This window comes from Schistocerca nitens, chromosome 12, assembly GCF_023898315.1.
Source record: "Schistocerca nitens isolate TAMUIC-IGC-003100 chromosome 12, iqSchNite1.1, whole genome shotgun sequence".
Taxonomy (NCBI): domain Eukaryota; kingdom Metazoa; phylum Arthropoda; class Insecta; order Orthoptera; family Acrididae; genus Schistocerca; species Schistocerca nitens.
Window position 1 is genome coordinate 128,597,924 of NC_064625.1, and position 19,811 is coordinate 128,617,734.

At 38.7% G+C, this 19,811-nt stretch overlaps 1 protein-coding gene across 1 annotated transcript; it reads left to right on the top strand.

The window, feature by feature from the left end:
- Nucleotides 1-4,505: 4,505 nt before the first annotated feature.
- On the top strand, nt 4,506-18,933 carry LOC126215375 (39S ribosomal protein L32, mitochondrial). Its single transcript, XM_049942069.1, has 4 exons — nt 4,506-4,719; nt 4,803-5,045; nt 5,126-5,268; nt 18,462-18,933. The coding sequence occupies exons 1-4, from the start codon at nt 4,629-4,631 to the stop codon at nt 18,582-18,584; spliced, it is 600 nt and encodes a 199-aa protein (XP_049798026.1). The 5' UTR covers nt 4,506-4,628; the 3' UTR covers nt 18,585-18,933.
- The last annotated feature ends 878 nt before the right edge of the window (nt 18,934-19,811 follow it).

Sequence of the window (19,811 nt, forward strand, 5' to 3'; positions counted from 1 at the left end):
TTTAATGTGTGTTGTTTGCCACCTGTTTGATTTTCATGCAAGAAAGCATGTAGTAGGAAGTGATGAAACTGCTGCAAAAATTAAGTAGAGAAGTGGTGTGCACTTCTTGATGATAAGATTAAGTTCTCATTTTACAAGCAAAACATACTCTATTATATTGCAGGGTATGTGTCATTGCGCCTTTCAAGGCAGATCACATGCAAAGACTGTCTTCACATACTGAAGCCATCAGTAGTTAAATCTGCATTAGAATGTGTTTATCGCTATGTTTTTCCCAATACGGCCAATAAAAATGCATTTGTAAATTTTGTTAACTGGGGAAAACTGGTTAAAAAAAGTGACTGTGTGTACTTTGTTGTAGAATACTCAGAAACTGTTTCAGATGTTTGTAATTGCTGGGGATATGCGACAGAAATATATACAGGCCAAGATTTTGCACTGTGTTAAAAATAAATTTGTAGATTACCCATTTCCTGCTCCTGCTCTTGGTTATGATTACCATTATGAAATTGGGATTGAGGACTTACATCAGACTCAACTTGTTTGTAAGATTGCATCCCTGTACTCCTGCACACACTTAAAACATATGGAAAAAAAAGCCTGCTGAGAAAATTTTAAACAACAAATCAAGTATAAGGCAGAAGTTAAATAAACTCATATTGTTTAATCATGTATAGTGCTCAAATTGGAAAAGATTATGTAATGGGACATTCCATGCAGATGGGTGTGACATTTTGACAGATTTTTTAAAACTATTTTGACCAGAGATTTGCTGTTGTGTAAGATGAACTTCAAAGGATGAATCACATTGAAGTAAAATTAACTCTTTACATCCTGTGTAGATATTGTAACAAAATTATAATTGTTTATTATATAAGCTTATTTTAAGATGTTTGGTGTTACAAAATATGCACTTGCATTAAAAACGGGTGATTTGTGTGAAATTAATGAAAAACAAAAGTTCTGAGACTTATTTGACAGATGGCTTTCAGTGTGAGAAAATATTTCCCTCAATAACTATGTTAACTTGAATTTTTCACTTTAAGAAAACAGTTTAATCGCAGAATGGGTGTGATCAAATGGAGTATGCAGTGGCCCTATGTTTCAAACAGCAATGTTTGTGGATACTCTGCAACATAAGAGCAATAAAATTGTTACTATCTTAATTCTTGTTTTAATACTTCCTAGAATGAACACAATGTTCCAATTGATCGTAAGCATTCTTATTACTTTAGAACCATTCTAGAATAAGGGGGCCTGATTCAGGCAAACCCTAATTTTCTGAATTTTGTCTTTATTTTGCTAGGAGGTCTTTCTGTTATATTTTCCTGTGTTGGAGGGAGGGGGAGGGGGGGGGGAAGAGAATGCAAATAATCAACATTTACCTTCATTATACGGTTACACTTTTTGCTGATTGGTAATAAAAGCATTTCATTTTTTTAGTTCATATGTCCCATATGGAACTAAAATTATCAAGTTATGACGACAAAGGAAGGAATAAGGAATCTTACTTCACAGAAATTATGTAACAATGGTTACACTTGTTGCTAGTTAGCTTTAACATAAACCATTTAGTTTTCCATTAAGAGTGAAAGCAGTTGCACGAGTCACGTGAAGAACAAAGTTTCCCATAGGGAACAAAAGTATTTTACGTTTGAGTTATTGCAGACCCAAAGTATTGTGATCTTCATATTTCAATTTAAAAAAGTTCGTAACTCAAATTCACAGACATTTTGGAATCTGTACATACATGTGTGAAGCAAGGTACTTTTCATGTGCCATGTGGAACCTTTAATTTTCTGGTTTAAATATAATTTATTTCGTGAATTACCTTTAATACCAACAATGTCTGAATGCAATATTTACAATTTAGAAGAAATCTTAGTGTACAGAATAACAAACCTCATGAAAAATGTGAGAGATTGTTCTGTACAGAACTTGGAATGGCTGTCTATCAATAGCAGGTAAAAAGAAGGCTTCTATTAAATGTTCAAAGAAACCAGTCAGTACCTCTTAATTCACCATAGAGGTGATACAGTAATAAAAGAATTTCTGCTAAGTATTAAAAGTGTGAAGACCTCTGCAATAAGTATTTGCTTTACCAATAACCTGTAGTACAAGCACACGTATAAGCAGGTAATTATGGGAGTCAAGAGTTATGTTAAAATTAAAGATACTGACTGGTATTACTTGCTCACAAAACATTGTAGTTGCTGTACAGTTTATGCTGTAAGTGGTGTATCCAATGTGATTCCTGGAGGACATAATATTCTGTTATCCTATGGGAGTGCACTGCTACCACACCTATTGAAAGTAAGTTTTGCTGTGGAAAAGTTGTATCAGACGTCCGTACCAGAAAACAAATCTCCACTGTGACACCCTCGTGTTCTTGGTATGCTATTAGCTGTTATTACAGGAATACTCTTCACATGGAGGAGGGAGAGAGAGAGAGAGAGAGAGAGAGAGAGAGAGAGAGAGATTGGAGAACATTATGTTCTTAGGAGGAGCAAGCTTTACAGCAGCATATGCTGTTAAAAGCACGGTGAGATTTTCTTTTTCGTCATTTCCAACATTGTACACAACTTTCTTGCACTTTTATGTTATCACATTTTTCCCTTGAGAATGGAGAAGAGAGAGGAAAAAAAAATTAAGCGAGCTCTCATAATAACTGAAAACTCTACTTGCGTCATTTGTTATTTTCAAAATGTTACTCTCTTTCCAAATACTGTTCTATTTCTTCAAACCAATTTTGAATTTCTCAGGTTATTACATATTATTTACTGTACATTGTCCAGCAATACTTCTGTTGTTACTAGATAGTTTGTAATTTGGCACTGCCTTTGTGCCACTGGTATTGGCTAGTGTACTTTTGCAGGTAAGAAAATCGGCTGGACTAGAATGTCCTGTCATTAAAGGACAAATTCAGACAATATGGAACTTTTTACACTAAATTTGCAATATGTCACCCTTGTCTTTCACAGATTGTAGCAGCCATTGGGATGCCAGCTTCTGCAGCTTTTGCTTTCAGGTTTGTTTTTTGCCTGGGCCCTATACTGACAACCAGTCATTTCAGTGATTGACACCATGTCAAAGACTGGAACCAAGATTCACAGAAATAAGATTCCATGGTTGTAATTCATAGTGTAATAATTTTGCTCACTGACATGTTTTGAATTCAATTTTAAAATAAAACCATGGTACCAGTCATTGTTTGGGTGTCAGACTGGAAAATTACAGTTTTATGACACCCCAACCTTAAAATTAACAGCTGTGATCGATGTTATTTTCAACAAGTTCCTTCACTTCCTACATCATCATGGATCAGTCCAATATAATATTATTAATAGACTTAACTTCCAAATGATACAAGTCATGCATTTAAGAGGAGCCTTAACGTTGGCTTTTGTGTTTGTCTCATTTAAATGTATTTCTTGTCTCGTATCAAAGACTGAAGCACTGTCAAAAACTAGTACTTCTGCCTTATCACTCAGTTAAAATACACCGTGTCATATACAGGCGTTAATAATACCATGGTATTTAAATTTCTGATCAAAGAGTGAGCCAAGTTCGTAAGTGCGTGTTGCAATTACAGTGTCAGCATATATGCAGATCGGTAATTCATCACTTCAGATAAAGAAAAATAACAATTTTTTCCGTTTATACGTAAGTAATACTGGGTCAACAGAAAGGTCCGATCTTACTCGTCGGCTTTGACCCGTGACGTAAGCGTGTTGTGGTGTGTGACGTCATTACGGCGCGGAAAACCTAATACATGGTTTGATGTACTCTTGTTTAAAGAACATGTATACGTAATATGAAGCAATTTGATGAACATATTGATCTGTAGCGTAGCCCACTTGAGGTTAGGTTGGGAGTTTTTTTTTTGGAATGCGGCCGCGGCAGCGGCCGCCTATGATTCGAAAATATTGATTTGACACTAATGAAGCCTGTGGGGGGATGGGGGGCTGTTGTCAGTAAAGATACCCCTAAGCAAACGATGTCAACTTTTCTTTAAGGGACGTCTTACTCTTTTCCACACTTGATTTTCCGAATTATACCTGTAATTAAAAGCTTTGGCAAGCAAGGTAATTTGTTGACCTCCATTGAACCTTAAATAGTGTTTCAAAACGGGCAAATAAGTAAAGCACTCATAAAATTAACAGTAAACAATTTATAGGTCAGCTTCTCCAACTTCCAAAACACACTCGAATTTAGGAATTTCATAGCAGAACAGTCACTGTTTTTTCTCGCTAGATTAGAAACACTTCATTATGTTGATGTGTAGATGTCTAGAACATCGAATATAAAAGACTTATGAGGGCGCAGAACGAAAAACATTTTCATCCATGTTTTCACACTTCGTTTTTTGCCAAATTCAGATATGGCGGACACCAGTGATCTCTGGCGGACACTCAATGATATGATGTTTGGCTGGCACGCGCTAGGGCCATCTATCGGTAGGTCCGGTAGTTGAGCATCCCTCATTTCGCTAGCTTTAGACGCCTGTTGTTTATTTACCAAAGACAATGTTGATGTTTTGGTGTATTTTGCGCCGGTTGTGCGATGTTGAGGTTATAAATTGCATGTTGGTAAAATTATTGTGAGTTCGATTAGTTTTGCAAACCACTATGGCTGCAGTCATTTTTAGATTGCGCACTGCCTTGAAAAGAATAGAAGAAGTATTTCTTCAAATGTTTATGGGTCAGAACTTCCCCCATGGCAAGTACAATCCGCAGTATTTCGGATACTTTGTATACACAAGAATATTAAGAATGTAATTAACCCTGTGCAATAATTAATAGGTAACTACGCTCTAGCATACGCTGGAAATGTAATTCCAACGCCGTCAACAAGTGCCTTTTCGTTAAAAAGTATTGTGGGTGACGGATTTTTGTGGGCTGTGCCACGAAATAGGCGCACTATCGAAAGGAGGCTAAAGAGAAAGTATGGCAATCCCGAATACCATCTCAAGATTCTCAAGCCGAAGAAGCATTTACTAATATGTAACACATGTGGCAATTCTTATGAAGCAAGAAATCTGTGTCGTAAGTAAAAAGCATTTTCTTTCGCCTTTGTACCGCGGAAAAACAGCGTGACATAAACAGTTAATTTCATTTTTAAACAGCCCATTGCTATGAGAAAGTGAAGCTGGAAACGGAAGCGATGCAAGAACAAATTCAAAAAGAACTAGGTTTGAATCCTGTTGAACAAGAAGTGGTAGTCGTCTATGAGGGTGAGAAGCAAGAACAGTCGGATGAATTTTGGAAGGTATGTTGAGCTGACATAATGTTTCTGTATGTTACTGTATCAATCTGGGTAAATGTATTGGATGTGTTACCGAGAAAGACTGGAACAGTGTAACCAGTAAGCAATTGATATGCAACACAATTGTGAGTTTATGTGGTTCTTGTATTTGTAGTTAGTTACATATTGATTTTAAAATTATGTAACGAGAAGTCAGTGATTAAGATACAGACAGAGATTACTTCATCCACTTATGTTACTTCTTACCTAAGCATGATTGAAAAATGTGACAACTAATTACAAAGCACCAATATTTATAATTTTAGTACCAACTTCAACGAGAATACTTTTTTATGACAGAAAAGAAATCTGAGATACAGGTAGATTTGTCACCAAACAAAACTTTTAAGAAGTCTCTGATGTTTACAGTGTGATTGCTTTAATCTGTGGACTAACTTTTGCAGGATGTTCCAGGAGTACTGGTCAATATTCAGGGATATGACAGGAACAATCATTCAAAACAAACAAGTCTAGTAAACATGGGTTTTAAAATACATTTAATCATAGCTATGAGCAGCACTTGTTCAGTGGAAGAGACGTGTTTGATAGCAGTGAAGATGAGCAGGTGCTTATAGATCTAAAGGTATGCACTTTGGAGCCGATGATTAGTGGTCATTGTTTCTTGTTTTGGTCCGTACTACCTCATCGCAAAATATGAAAAGCAAAGAGCTTGTATTAGAAAATATCCGTTGCACAGTACCAGAGATAAAGAAGTGCTCATAGCTCTTTGTGTATACGTTTTACAGACCATGTTTACTAGACTTTTTTGTTTTGAATGATTGTTTCTGTCATATCTTTTCTACTTGCAAACACATTTTTAGTTTTTAGTGCAAAGTATGCTCTCTGGGTTGGAACGTTCTATGCAATTCACTTCAGTTCTGTTTAACTCCTGCTACCTATGTCCAATTAAACCTGCTTACTGTAGTTAAGCTTCAGTCTGCCTCACGATTTTTACCCTCAGTCCCCCTTCCCCCCTTCCTTACTACCAGCGATTGCCTTCTTTTAGTCTAGTTGTATCACAGGATATTTTTTGTGCTAATTTGATACAGTACTTCTTCATTTGTTACCCGGTCTACCCATGTACTCTTCAGCATTCTACTGTAACACCATGTTTAAAAAAATTTTTCCTCTCTTTGCCTGTACTGTCAATTATCAATGTTTCATTTTTGTATAACACTGCATTCCAGACAATTGCTTTCACAAGGCCTCCTGACACTTGTTTATATATTAGATGTTTGCAAATTTCTCTTTTTAAGAAGCACTTTTCTCACTATTACCACCGTTCAATTTATGTTCCCAATTATTTTGCAGCAAAACACATTTACTACTTTTAGAGTTTCATTTCCTAATCTAATTTCCTTAGCATCACCTGATGTAATGCCACTGCATTCCATAACTCTTTTATTACTCTTGGTATTTGTCTTATAACATGTTTTGAAGGCACTATCCATTGTACTCAATGGATCTTTCAGGCCCTTTGCCATTTATAATAGAAATTACAATGTCATCAGCAAATCACAGACTTTTTAGTTTCTCCCCTTAACTTCAATTACTTTTGCAAACGTCTCCTCAATTCCTTTATAGATTCCTGTAAGTGTACAAATAACATGGGAGGAGGGGAGGGTGGTAGGCCACAGTCCTGTTTTTCATTTCATGCACCGACAGGTACGTAGTTTTTACTGTCTACTGTTTAACAAAAATATAATTTATTACAAAATTATTCTAGGGCTATTTCATGTTAAATTAGATTTTGTACACTTGTTTTGAACTGTGGTGCCCTCAAATTCATTAACACTGTAATAACAGTTTTCTATTAGAAAATTTTTCAGACTTTGAAAATATTTTTATTGTTTATTTCTCTCAAGATTGATGGGAGTTTTTCAAGGACTTTTGGTCCAGCATATGAGGGCTTTTTTTTGTATTTTATGGTGTTGTGTGTAGGTTCATGGAAGAGGTTCCGTTTTCTTGTGTCATGGTCGTGTTGTGTGTTGTTATCTCTAGAATCGGCAGAACATTTGAATTTGGTCCAACAGAGGAGTTTGTGTAGGTATATACTGGGTAATGTTAGTATTTTGAGAGCTTTAAATGCTGGTTTACATGAATCTTTCCATCTAAGGTTGGCTATCATTCTTATGGCTCTTTTTTGTAATTTAAATACTTTATTAATGTTTGTTTTCGAGGTACCTCGGGGGGGGGGGGGGGGAGGCACAAAATTATGCAATAAGTTAATGTCATATGAATTAATGCATAGTATTTTTTTTAATTTTTTTCCGTAATGCCTGTATCTTTTCGGTAGCTGAGCACATATAGATTTGCACTGAGTTTCCCCCTTATATATTCTACATGCTTATTCGGTTTACATTTTCATTGATAATTATCCCAAGGAATTTTGTAAATTTGGTGTTCTCTGCTATGTACTCATCTACGCATCTTCACTGTGAAAGTTTCGAAGTCTGAAGTTTACACAAAGTGTTTTAGTAATATTGTTGTGCAGGTTTAATTGAGTAAATCTTTGGATGGCATTATTTACTTCTACATTGGCTTTTATTTCTAGCTTTTCTGTGTCTTTAACTTTGAACAGAAGAGTTTTGTCATCGGCATAGGTTACTATACTACCATACTCAATCATATTTGGAATGTAATTTGTGTATAGAATGAAGAGTATTGGGCCAAGAATGGAGCCTTGTGGCACAGAGAAGTGTAAAATTCTTGCTTTAGATCTTATTTTTCACCAGTAGTTTTTGTAATTTCAGTATATTGCCTCCTGTTTGTCAGATATGAGAGAATCCAATCTCTTGCATTTCCTCTTATATACTCCTAATATTTCTACTAAAGTTTTGTGGTCTACACAGTCGAACACCTTTGTTAGATCCATAAATACTCTTACACATTTATTCTTAGGGATTATTACATTGTTTTTAAAATTAGGTCTTTCAGTGCTCCTTCATATTTCTCTCGCGCTGTTGTATCTCCAATCCTATCTTCTTTTCCCTTTTTGTAATATTGTCTTCAGATTTCTTTTGTTCATATAGTCCTTCCATACATGCCTTCTTCCTTTCATTCTTCTCTTCTTTGTTTAGTACTGGATTGCCACCTGACTTCTAGTTATTCATACTCTGGCTTTTTTCTTGAAGATATTGTTAAATTTAATATCTCATATGTTATCCAAGGATGTGTATTGGGTGTTGCATTTCTTCCTAATTTTTGCTGTGTTGCTTTCATGATTTCATCTTCTGTAGTATTTTTTCCCATTTCCATCAGATGTTGTCTGATACTGTTTTTTAAACTTACAACAAACTCAGTTTCTTTTAACTTATCCAGGTTACAGTTACTTAATTTCCTGTATCTTGCAATTTCCTCACCTTTAATTGCCTCTCATAACTCATAAATTATGGTAAGGGTCAACTTCGGCTCCTTCATAACCAATAAATTTTATTCATAGTCCACTTCTACTCCTGAAAATGTTTTGCTGTTTAAAATCTGGTTTCCAAAGCTCTGTTTTATCATTATATAATCTGTCTGAAACTTTGGTGTTTCCAGGTGTTTTTCACTTATACAACTTACTTTCGAGAATGTTTAAGCAAGTGTTTCCAAATTATACAAGGCAGCTTCGCCTTGCATTTATTTCTGCCAGTCCATGTTCAGCAATTTTTTTCTTTCTCTTACTTTTCATATTATCAAATTCCAGTCCCTTGCCACTATTAATTGTTTTTCTGTCTCTCTGTCAGCAATTTATATAGCTTAAGATTGACCCAAGATGATACTTCACAGGCACACAATTTGATTAGAAGCTGCTTGTGAGGAATTGTGTCAAAAGCATTCTGAAAATCTAGAATTATTGAGTCAGTTTGAGATCCTCTGTTGATAGCCCTTACTTAGTGTGAATAAAGAGCCAGTTGTGTTTCACAAGAATTATGTTTTCTGAATTTGTACTGACTTTGTGTCAACAGGTTGTTTTCTTTGCGGTAATTCATAATATTCAAATACAGTATATGTTCCAAATTCTGCTGCAGATCGATGTTAGTCATGTAGGTCTGTCATTCAGCGAATTACTTCTATTTTCTATATCACCAGGAAATCTAATGATTACAGTTTCCCTTGCTTTTAGCTGTTTGTAGGTCTAACATAGCAATGCCATGTTGCTTAATGTTACAACGGAAATGCTGCTGCCCTCCTTCAAGAACTTAATGCAAACTAAGTACTGGATTACACTGTACAAGCAGGTTTTTTGTGTGTGCGTGTTTTATGTAAATATAGGACCTATACATATTCATATATGTATATATACATACATATTCATATATGTATATACATATTCATATATGTGGGTCATTGCAAATGTCATAACAACAACACTATGTGATCAAAAGTGTCTGGACACCTGGCTGAAATGGCTGAAAATGACTTAAAAGTTTGTGGCACCCTCCTTCAGTAATGCTAGAATTCAGTATGGTGTTGGCCCACCCTTAGCCTTGGTGACAGCTTCCACTCTCGCAAGCATATGTTCAGTCAGGTGCTGGAAGGTTTCTTAGGGAATGCCAGCCCAATCTTCACGGAGTGTGGCACGAAAAAGAGGTATTGACGTTGGTCGGTGAGGCCTGGCACGAAGTCAGCGTTCCGAAATACCCCAAATGTGTTCTGTAGGTTTCTGTGCAGGCCAGTCCATTACAGGGACGTTATTGTCATGCAAACACCCCGCCACAGGCCGTGCATTATGAACAGAGGCTCAGTCGTGTTGAAAGATGCAATCGCCATCCCCGAATTACTCTTCAACAGTGGGAAGCAAGAAGGTGTATAAAACATCAGTGTAGGCCTGTGCTGTGATAGTGCCAAGCAAAACAACAAAGGGTGCAAGCTCCCTCCATTAAAAGCATGACCACTCCATAACACCACCTCCTCTGAATTTTACCGTTGGCAATACACACGCTGGGAGATGATGTTCACCAGACATTCACCATACCCACATCCTACCATAAGATCGCCACATTGTGCACCATGATTTGTCACTCCACACAACGTTTTTCCACTGCTCAATCGTCCAATGTTTACGCTCCTTACACCAAGTGAGGCGTTGTGATGTGTGGCTTATGAGCAGCCGCTTGACTGTGAAATCCAAGTTCCCTCACCTCCCACCTAACTGTCATAGTACTTTCAGTGGATCCTGATGCAGTTTGGAATTCCTGTGTGATGGTCTGGATAGATGTCTGCGTATTACATATTACGACACTCTTCAACTGTCGGCGGTCTCTGTCAGTCAACAGATGAGGTCGGCCTGTATGCTTTTGTGCTTTACATTCCCACTTCATTATGACATCAGAAGCAGTGGACCTATGGATGTTTAGTAGTGTGGAAAACTCTCATACAGACTTATGACACAAGTGACCCCCAATCACCTGACCACGTTCAAAGTCCGTGGTTTCCACGGAGCGCCCCATTCTACTCGCTCAACGATGTCTGATGACTACTGAGGCAGCTGATATGGAGTAGCTGGCAGCACAATGCACCTAATATGAAAAATGTATGTTTTTGTGGGTGTCCGGGTACTTTTGATCACATAGTGTATTTTTTGTCTTGAAAATGGCAATGAATTAAAAAATTCTGAAATATCCAAGTGGAATGTTAGTTCATATATAAATACTACGTGTAGGGAGACGAATGAACACACACATGGTACTAAAGATGCAGCATGAGGAAAAAGTTGAAAGAAAGTTTGTCATTGCAAATGTGTTTTACTGTCAGTTGCAACAGTAGTACATTACAAACTATGTGCCTTCTGTGTTGGTTGGAGTTTGCCCGGAATCCTTTCCAGGAGAACAAAGCACGAAGAGAGACTACAGTGGGAGTTGAGAAGCCATTCAGTATGGATGTTACCCGACTTGAACAGTGTTCTTACGTAAAGATTGCAGTTCACCACAGAAGGAACATACAAGAGTGTCTAACAATACCACCACTTGCAAAGTAGGTTAGAAATCAGATTAATAATGTTGCTCACGTAGTATATGTTCTCTTTATCGGGCAACAACAAAGTTATTAACTGTGGATGGTATCGTCAGAATGGAAATAATGAGGTCACTGTAAAAAAAGTCATTAATTTGGCACTTATCTTGAATGGATTCCCACGTAGATTTCGTCGAAGTTGTTATGGCTCATCTTGTTGATTCTAGGGTGATTCCACTTTGACTGCTAGAAGGTCCAGATCTGTATTTTAGCAATATTTGAAGACCTAACAAATGCGTTTTTCAAGAAATTCTTGATGATCAAACAATCCCAGATGAGAACAATGGTATGGTAGAAGTAATTATTGACTTAGTGTTCACGATCCACATTTTTATTAAACTTCTTGTAAATTCACATACATTCTTCTTAATTGTCACATCATCAAGAAAACAGTTTTGTATCAAACTTCATATATTTAATTTCCACTTTAACCAAACACAAGACTTGACTGTTCTTTTACAAAGGAAAATAAAAACTTAACTTCTGCAAAGTGAAACAAAGACTGCTCTGTGCGCATTCACGCCAAAATGGTTACAAGTAAGTCAAAGATTATGACAGTCTCACAGAAATGGATACACACAAGAACCATATCACTGAAATATATCGATATATTGGAGTACCTATATATTAATAAAACCAAATGTGAATGTTGTCTCAAAAATATGTCTTGTTACTTCACAGAAAAGTAGTACAATATTACTGGTATCAAGAACTGGGGTTGGAGTGTCGTAATGGTCACGTAAATAGATAACCATTACAAGTGCCACAAGGTGTTTGTGGAAGCAGTAGGAAATGCTGCTCTACCATGCCAAACTGTTGCTCAGTGGGTAGATTCATTCAGGTGCGGCACAGCTACAATGGCTGACATGCTCCGATATGTGTGGCCTCTCAGTGTACGTATGGATTGTGCCCATACCCAGATTGCCCAATGCCAAGGGAACCTCAGCAGACAGATGCTGCAGGAATTACAGGGCCGTGCTGGTATTGAGAAAACAACAATCCACAGGATTTTACTCAACAATCTACACGTGCTTTAAGTTGGTGCAAAGTGGGTGCCTTATGCACCAGGTGAAGTGACAAAATGGGCATGTTAAGAAATTCGTCATGTGCATCTAGTGCATTACGAGGCAGTGGGAGACAATATACTTGTGAGAACTGCTGCCATAGATGAATTTTGAGCCAGGGCCTACGAGCCAAGGCTGAAACCCAGTCCCTCAGAATGGCATCATCTGGGTTCATCACACAGGCAGAAAGTTTGTAGGAATCGTTCTCTTTTCCGTTTTGTGGTTATCATAGCGTATGATGTTAGAGGAGTGATTTCGTGCCATTTTGTCCCCCATACACAAACTGTCAATTCACTGTAGTACTGTCGTACTTTTCTGCAATTACGCCTACAAGGGGTTATTCGGGAGAACCGTCCTGAACATCTACACAGTGCATTAATTCTTCAGGACAAAGTGAGAGCCCATACGGCAGCGTACGAGTGGAATCTGCTCGTGCGATGGGGGTGGTAAGTACTGGAGTGTCTACCATATTTGCCAGACTTAACACCTTGCAATTATAACCTCATACCAAAACTGAGAGAGTGATTGAGTGGAACGTGCTTTTGAACGTGTAAAGACATTGCACCACAGTGACACAATAAATTCAATAATTCACACGTGCTGAGGTCACAGGAATTCGACGTCTTGCACAGTGTTTGTAGTATGTGATGGATTTGGTAGGAGACTATTTTTGAGAGACTCTAAGATGTTCCTGCCCTGTACTATTGTGTTCTGTTGCAACTGACAGTAAAATCTGTTTGAAACAACAAAATTTGTTTTATCCTTTTTTTGTGCTGTATCTTTATGGGTGTGTGTGTGTGTGTGTGTGTGTGTGTGTGTGTGTGTGTGTGTGTTCATCTTCATCCCTCTCCCTGCATGTAATGCTTACATATGAACTAACCTTCCATTTGCATATTTCGGTACTTTTTAATTTTCAAGACAAAAAATAGTTGCCATGACTTTTGCAATGACCCTCATACACTCAAGAGCCAAAGAAACTGGTACACCTGCCTAATATCGCGTGGGTCCCCGCGAGCACACAGAAGTGCCGGGACATGACATGGAAGGGACTCGTCTAATCTGAAGTGGTGGTAGAGGGAAATGACACCGTGAATCCTGCAGAGCTGTCCGTAAATCCATAAGAGTGTAGATCTCTTCTGAACAGCACATTGCGAGGCATCCCAAATATGCTCAATAATGTTCATGTCTGGGGAGTTTTGTGGCCAGTGGAAGTCTTTAAACTTGGAAGAGTGTTCCTGGTGCAACTCTTCAGCAATTCTGTATGCCTGGGACATCACATTGTCCTGCTGGAATTGCCCAAGTCCATCGGAATGCACAATGGACATGAATGGATGCAGGTGATCAGACAGGATGCTTACGTACGTGTCACCTGTCAGAGTCGTATCTAGATGTATCAGGGCTCCTATATCACACCAACTGCATGTGCCTCACATCATTACAGAGCCTCCACCAGCTTGAACAGTCATGCTGACATGCAGCGTCATCAACAGTCCAATGTTGGTGTTGATGGGTCCAGGCAACGTGTAAAGCTTCGTGTCATACAGTCATCAAGGGTACACGAGTGGGCCTTTGGCTACGAAAGCCCACATTGATGATGTTTTGTTGAATGATTCACACACTGGCCCTTATTGATGGCCCAGAATTGAAATTTGCAGCAATTTGTGGAAGAGTTGCACTTATGTCACATTGAACGATTCTCCTCAGTCGTTGTTGGTTCCGTTCTTGCAGGATCTTTTTCCGGACGTAGCGATGTTGGAAATTTGATGTTTTTACCAATTTCCTGATATTCAAGGTACACTCTTGAAATGCTTGTGCGGGAAAATCCCCAATTCATCGCTAACTCAGAGATACCTTGTCTCATCACTTGTGTAATGACTATAACACTACGTTCAAAGTCACTTAAATCTTGATACCCTGCCATTGTAGCAGCAGTAACCGATCTAACAACTGCACCAGACACTTGCTGTCTTATATAGGCGGTGCTGACCGCAGCGCCGTATTCTGCCTGTTTACATATTTCTGTATTTGAATAGATGTACCTATACCAGTTTCTTTGGCACTTCAGTGTGTATGCCAGTATATATTGAGGTATTCATACTTCCAAAATGCCCCCCGCCTCCCCTCCTCCCGTTCCTAGTCTTGTCCATTGCAGATAAGTGATCAACTGCCAAAGTATTCACATCAAAGTCCCACCATATGAAGAACTAAAAAGCAGTGAAGCTCACATAATGTTAGGTGCAGAAAGCTCACTGATATACCAGATTACATAGCAGCTTCAATTCTCACGTTGCTGTAATTGTGTTGCTGCCTACGATGACTGCCTGTAAAGTGCAATCCAGTACTTAGGTCACACTAAAAATGTACAGGAGGGAAAAATGTTGCATTCAACAAGGCCACAAGAAACTTCAGGTTGGTAGTGGCACAAACTTCCTGCACTGCTTTCCGCAGACTCAGTATGTCAGAATATTATGAATACACTTTACAGATAATCTTATTGTAACGGCAGCTGCGCTGGAGGGGCATCTGTGCAGAGGTTAGACAAATCTATGGCCCTTGAAGAACTTGCTAGAGTGTCTAAAGCAATTATTTTTACATTGTTCAGTGGAAGTGTAAAGTACAGGGAAGTATTGGAAACACAACAAGTGAAAATGAATAAATTACTCATGCTCTCATTCTCTTTACATTGTTCGCCGGCCGAAGTGGCCGTGCGGTTAAAGGCGCTACAGTCTGGAACTGCAAGACCGCTACGGTCGCAGGTTCGAATCCTGCCTCGGGCATGGATGTTTGTGATGTCCTTAGGTTAGTTAGGTTTAAGTAGTTCTAAGTTCTAGGGGACTAATGACCTCAGCAGTTGAGTCCCATAGTGCTCAGAGCCATCTTTACATTGTTCAAAATCTGAAATAAAAACTTGTAAATTTTGCCTATTTAAAAAAACCTAAAATAATTTATTGTTTTTGTTTCTTTCTAAGAACAATGAGCTCTACTTGTCTCTCTACAACAGGGCTTCCCAACCTTTTCAGCTGGCGGACCCCTTCTTCAGTCGAAAATCCATGGCGGACCCCTAGTCAGTCAAGAGCACAGTAACTTCAAATTTCAGAGCGAAGGCCATGGGAACTGAAAGCTTCTTAATGCAGGTGCCATGTTCCCAATCACCCCCCCCCCCCCCCGCCCCCGAAGTATCAGTAGTTTTTGGTTTAGAGATGAATGAAAACAACTTGAAATTAACGATCCAATTTGAATTCCCACTGTATCCTGACACTTATTAGTGGATTTACTCCCTTTGTTCAACACACTATAGCCTGATTAAAATTACTTGGTAATTGAAGAAAAATGTTCAAATGTATGTAAAGTCTTCCTTTGGTCATCCCTCCTCATTCATTTCAACTGGAAACTTCCCTTGTTGTGAAGGCGATGGAGAAACTGCAGCCTTCTTCAATGATCCTGACTTCAGCCACCAATCCATGTTAGAAGTAATAAACTGGTCAAAAATCGACTTATGAAACAGGTAGTGCACTGACAAGGCAAGTTTAACATTTAATGATGCCTGGGGCTGCATACGTGCCAGCGAGCGCTGTGATTGGTCGACAAAGCTCGCTCCGCGCATCTAGCGCCGTGAGCCGGCGCACAAACGACCCCCGTATTGTTGCTAAACAGTCGATCAGACAAGCCGCATTCTTCGGCACTAAACTGTCTATATGTTCTCACTTAGGAACTGCAAAGGCTGTTTGGGGATACGACCTGAAGTCAAAGTACACTTGTTTTTCATACGAAAAAAACAATAGTGATGAATTTGATTTTCACATTTTCATTCAATAATTTTACTCATTATTTTACACGATTTGGTGCAAGGTGGCCGCGGACCCCGTAGAAAGAGCCGGCGGACCCCTAAGGGGTCCGTGGACCACAGGTTGGGAAGCCCTGCTCTACAGTATGCAAAGCATCGGTCTGAAAGGCAGTGGCTGAGTGCTGACACACACACACACACACACACACACACACACACACACACACACACACACACACACACACACACACAAATGTGCATGCGGGTTTTGCTCTTCATTCCGATCGTGTCCAATGGTGTAAACAAAACATGGAAACAAAAGTCTTTTATGAAACCACATCGAAAAGAAAGTCCTGTTCTAAACACTAAAGTTGCCAGTCTTCATAAAAAGAGAACAATAGGTGCAAAATCTATGCTTGTTGCAGACAAGGAAGGTCACTTGGTTCAGGGATGCCCTGGGTGGAAGAGGGCAGAAATTGTAATCATGTTACAGAGTGTCTTGAGGAGAAATTTTTATGTCTGACATCCGGTCATACCAACCTAAAACTGCATACTTAGAACGCATTAGTATATTTCGCGTGGAAGTAACAGTGATTCATGAAAGCTCGTTATAGAGACAGTCGTCTTCAAAAGTGGTGTTTATTTGTATAAGTGATTCTGAAAATAAATTAAAACTGTTGTATTACAACACAATAAGCAGAAGGAAAGTTGGTACTACAGTCACTGTTGTCAGATCTTGATTATCGTTAGGCAATGACTCAGCGTACCTCCCAACCCTTCCAGACATTGCAAGCCTTTAGTACAGGCTGCGATGACCCAACTTGCTTACTGCACTAACATTACATTATGTGATCAATAACTTTGCTTACAGTCTACATTTTCTGCTTCGTTCCAAGGCTGACGTTGAGCGGGAATACGAAGCACTTTTTGCATAAATCTGTATGAAAATCAATGTTCAAGATCGGGATAGTGTCAAAGAAAACTTAAAATGCAGGAAATGTTGTAACACAAAATCATTAATGATGGGAAAGTATTGTATTGAGAGAATAGAACTTACATTGAGACCGACAAGAATGAATGTAAAATGCGGGACTGTAGAAAGCTATACATATTCAGAAAACAAGATAAGGAGTCAGTAGCATCATAGCTCAATGAGGAATTTGAAGCAGTTTAACCCTGCGCAGAAGCAAGTAGAAAAACGGTGGCACAGGTGTAGAATAGTTGACCATACACGTGATAGGGATATTTACATAGAAGAACAGTTCATGATGGGAGGGACCCTCTGTGGTATATAGTCACCAAGAAAAAGAAAAAAAGCTCTATATAACAGGTATAAAACAAAGCATACAGCTTTAGAGAGATAGCTCCTAAAGGAAGTGCAGTTGGCTATAAATGGCAATGTGTCAAGGCACTGAGTGACCACCATAGCAAAAACTTAAAAGACCTCTCCCAAGACCGAAAAGAAATTCTGGTCATATGTTAAGGCAGCTTTCTTACTCACCAAATGGCAGCAGAACACACACATAAAGACGGTTATAATTAGACAAGCATTCGGAGCCAGTGGCTCTTTCAGGTAGTAGGGTTGAAGGGAAAGGAAACGGGGTGAACGAAAAGGACTGGAGAGGGCTAGGAAAAGGGGTAAATTTTGGGAAAGTCACCGTGAACCGTGGATTAGGAGAGACTTACTGCACGGGATGAGAAGGAAGTACTGATCTTTCCTTCTCATCCCATGTGGTAAATCTCCTCTAACACATTCATGTTTTCATCGATTTTTAAAGTTGAAGGTCTCCATGAATGAGGTTTTTCTTCAATGTGTTCCTGGCCTTCCAAATATGATTTGTGCCAGTGAAAAACTTGTACTCTCAATAAGGAATGTTTCCCATAGGCCTGTTTCAACTTTTCAGAGGTCACACTCATGAATTCTCCAAGTTTAACAGAAAACTTGATAGCATAATATTGCTCCATATTCTGCTGTTCCATTTTTGTACTCACAACAAAAACACAACTTCACTGATAGTGCTCTCAAAAATTGTGTGATGGCTGTATGCAGCTGGAACTGGGGATGGACACACCAATCTGCACAAGTAAATCAACATTGCCAGATCACTCACAGGGTTGTCAGTCTATTTATGAGTCTCTCATTATTTTTGTCACACACACGTTTGGTTGACAAATTTGTGTGGAAGGCTTTTGTGCAAGGTAGGTATTTTTCTACTACCAAAGAAATTAGTTATCCATATGTCAACAAGTCAAAATTGCAAGAACATAGTAATTACAAAAAGTGTTGAATAGATGTTTTTCTGTCTTTTTAGGGGAAGCGAATAGTAGAGATGAAGAGGGAACGCCCGCCGTGGTTCAGCAAAAATCTTCTGCAGCGTTCCACTGAGGAACCGACATCTGTTCCAGGAGACATGAAGCCGAAAGAGTTGGCGTGAGCACACTGGCAACTTGTGTACTGTTGTTATACCAGGTGGTGACAGTGGATATTGTTGCAAACAGCAAGCTAAATAAGCGTAAGGTAATGCTTGAGGTTGCTCACACAGACTGAATCCAGACTGTTGCCCACGGAGTGTAGATAGCATTGGTGTTTGTTGTGTTTTACGATGAGCAATGTTTGTTGTAACTGTCTTCTCACTTGTACCCAAAATTGTATCAATGCTTGAAGTTTGTACTGAAGCATAGTAGTTGCATAATAAATTTGGATAACATAACTTGTAAAGTGAGAAATATGATTGATACAGTACTAGCATAAACAGTGTTCGTAATAAAGAGTGTTTAAATTTATCCCCACCAATCCATATGAACTGCACCTTTGTAGAATTTAAATTTCATATTGTTCACATATACTACTTCGACCATTGTCGCCAATTAATTTACAGAAAGCTTTGAAGATAAGATGATGAGAACGGCTTTTTTAAAACCTACCTGTTTTTGGAGATACGTTGATAACATGTTCACAGTGTGGCCACATGGACAAGATACTCTACTTTTCCAATTTTGAGGATAGGTGTAGATAGGTAAATGTATTCATTAGTTGATCAGTAGAATTGTTGTAGATTAATTCTTGAAAGTACTTGCAATATCCAGAATGAAATTTTCACTCTGCAGCAGAGTGTGCGCAGATATGAAACTTTCTGACAGATTAAAACTGTGTTTTGGACCGAGGCTCTGTCAGAAAGTTTCATATCAGCACACACTCTGCTGCAGAGTGAAAATTTCTTTCTGGAAACATCCCCTAGGCTGTGGCTAAGTCATGTCTCCGCAGTATCCTTTCTTCCAGGAGCGCTAATTATGCAAGATTCACAGGAGAGCTTCTGTGAAGTTAGGAAGGCAAGAGAAAAGGTACTGTCGGAATTAAAACTGAGGCTGGGCCAAGAGTTGTGCTTGGGTAGCTCAGTCGGTAGAGCACTTGCCCGTGAAAAGCAAAGGTCCCAAGTTTGTCTCGATCAGGCACACAGCTTTAATCTGTCAGGAAATTTCATACTTGCAATATATTTATAGGTCACCATAATTCGCGTGCTGAAAGGGTCCTGCTAATGACTGCCCTTTAACTATAGTGCACCTCTTCTCAGTGTACTAATTCTCCTTCCGTGTTGAAAGTTGCTGAAAGAGATTTCTGTCATTCAATGTAGCCACTTGATATCTTGCCTATAGTACTCAAT

Excerpts from the sequence above, each read along its gene's own strand:
- LOC126215375 (XM_049942069.1), top strand. The coding sequence starts at position 4,629 with ATGGCTGCAGTCATTTTTAGATTGCGCACTGCCTTGAAAAGAATAGAA. Across the intron at positions 5,046-5,125 it reads TGAAGCAAGAAATCTGTGTC|CCCATTGCTATGAGAAAGTG; the intron begins GTAAGTAAAAAG and ends ATTTTTAAACAG. Across the intron at positions 5,269-18,461 it reads AGTCGGATGAATTTTGGAAG|GGGAAGCGAATAGTAGAGAT; the intron begins GTATGTTGAGCT and ends CTGTCTTTTTAG.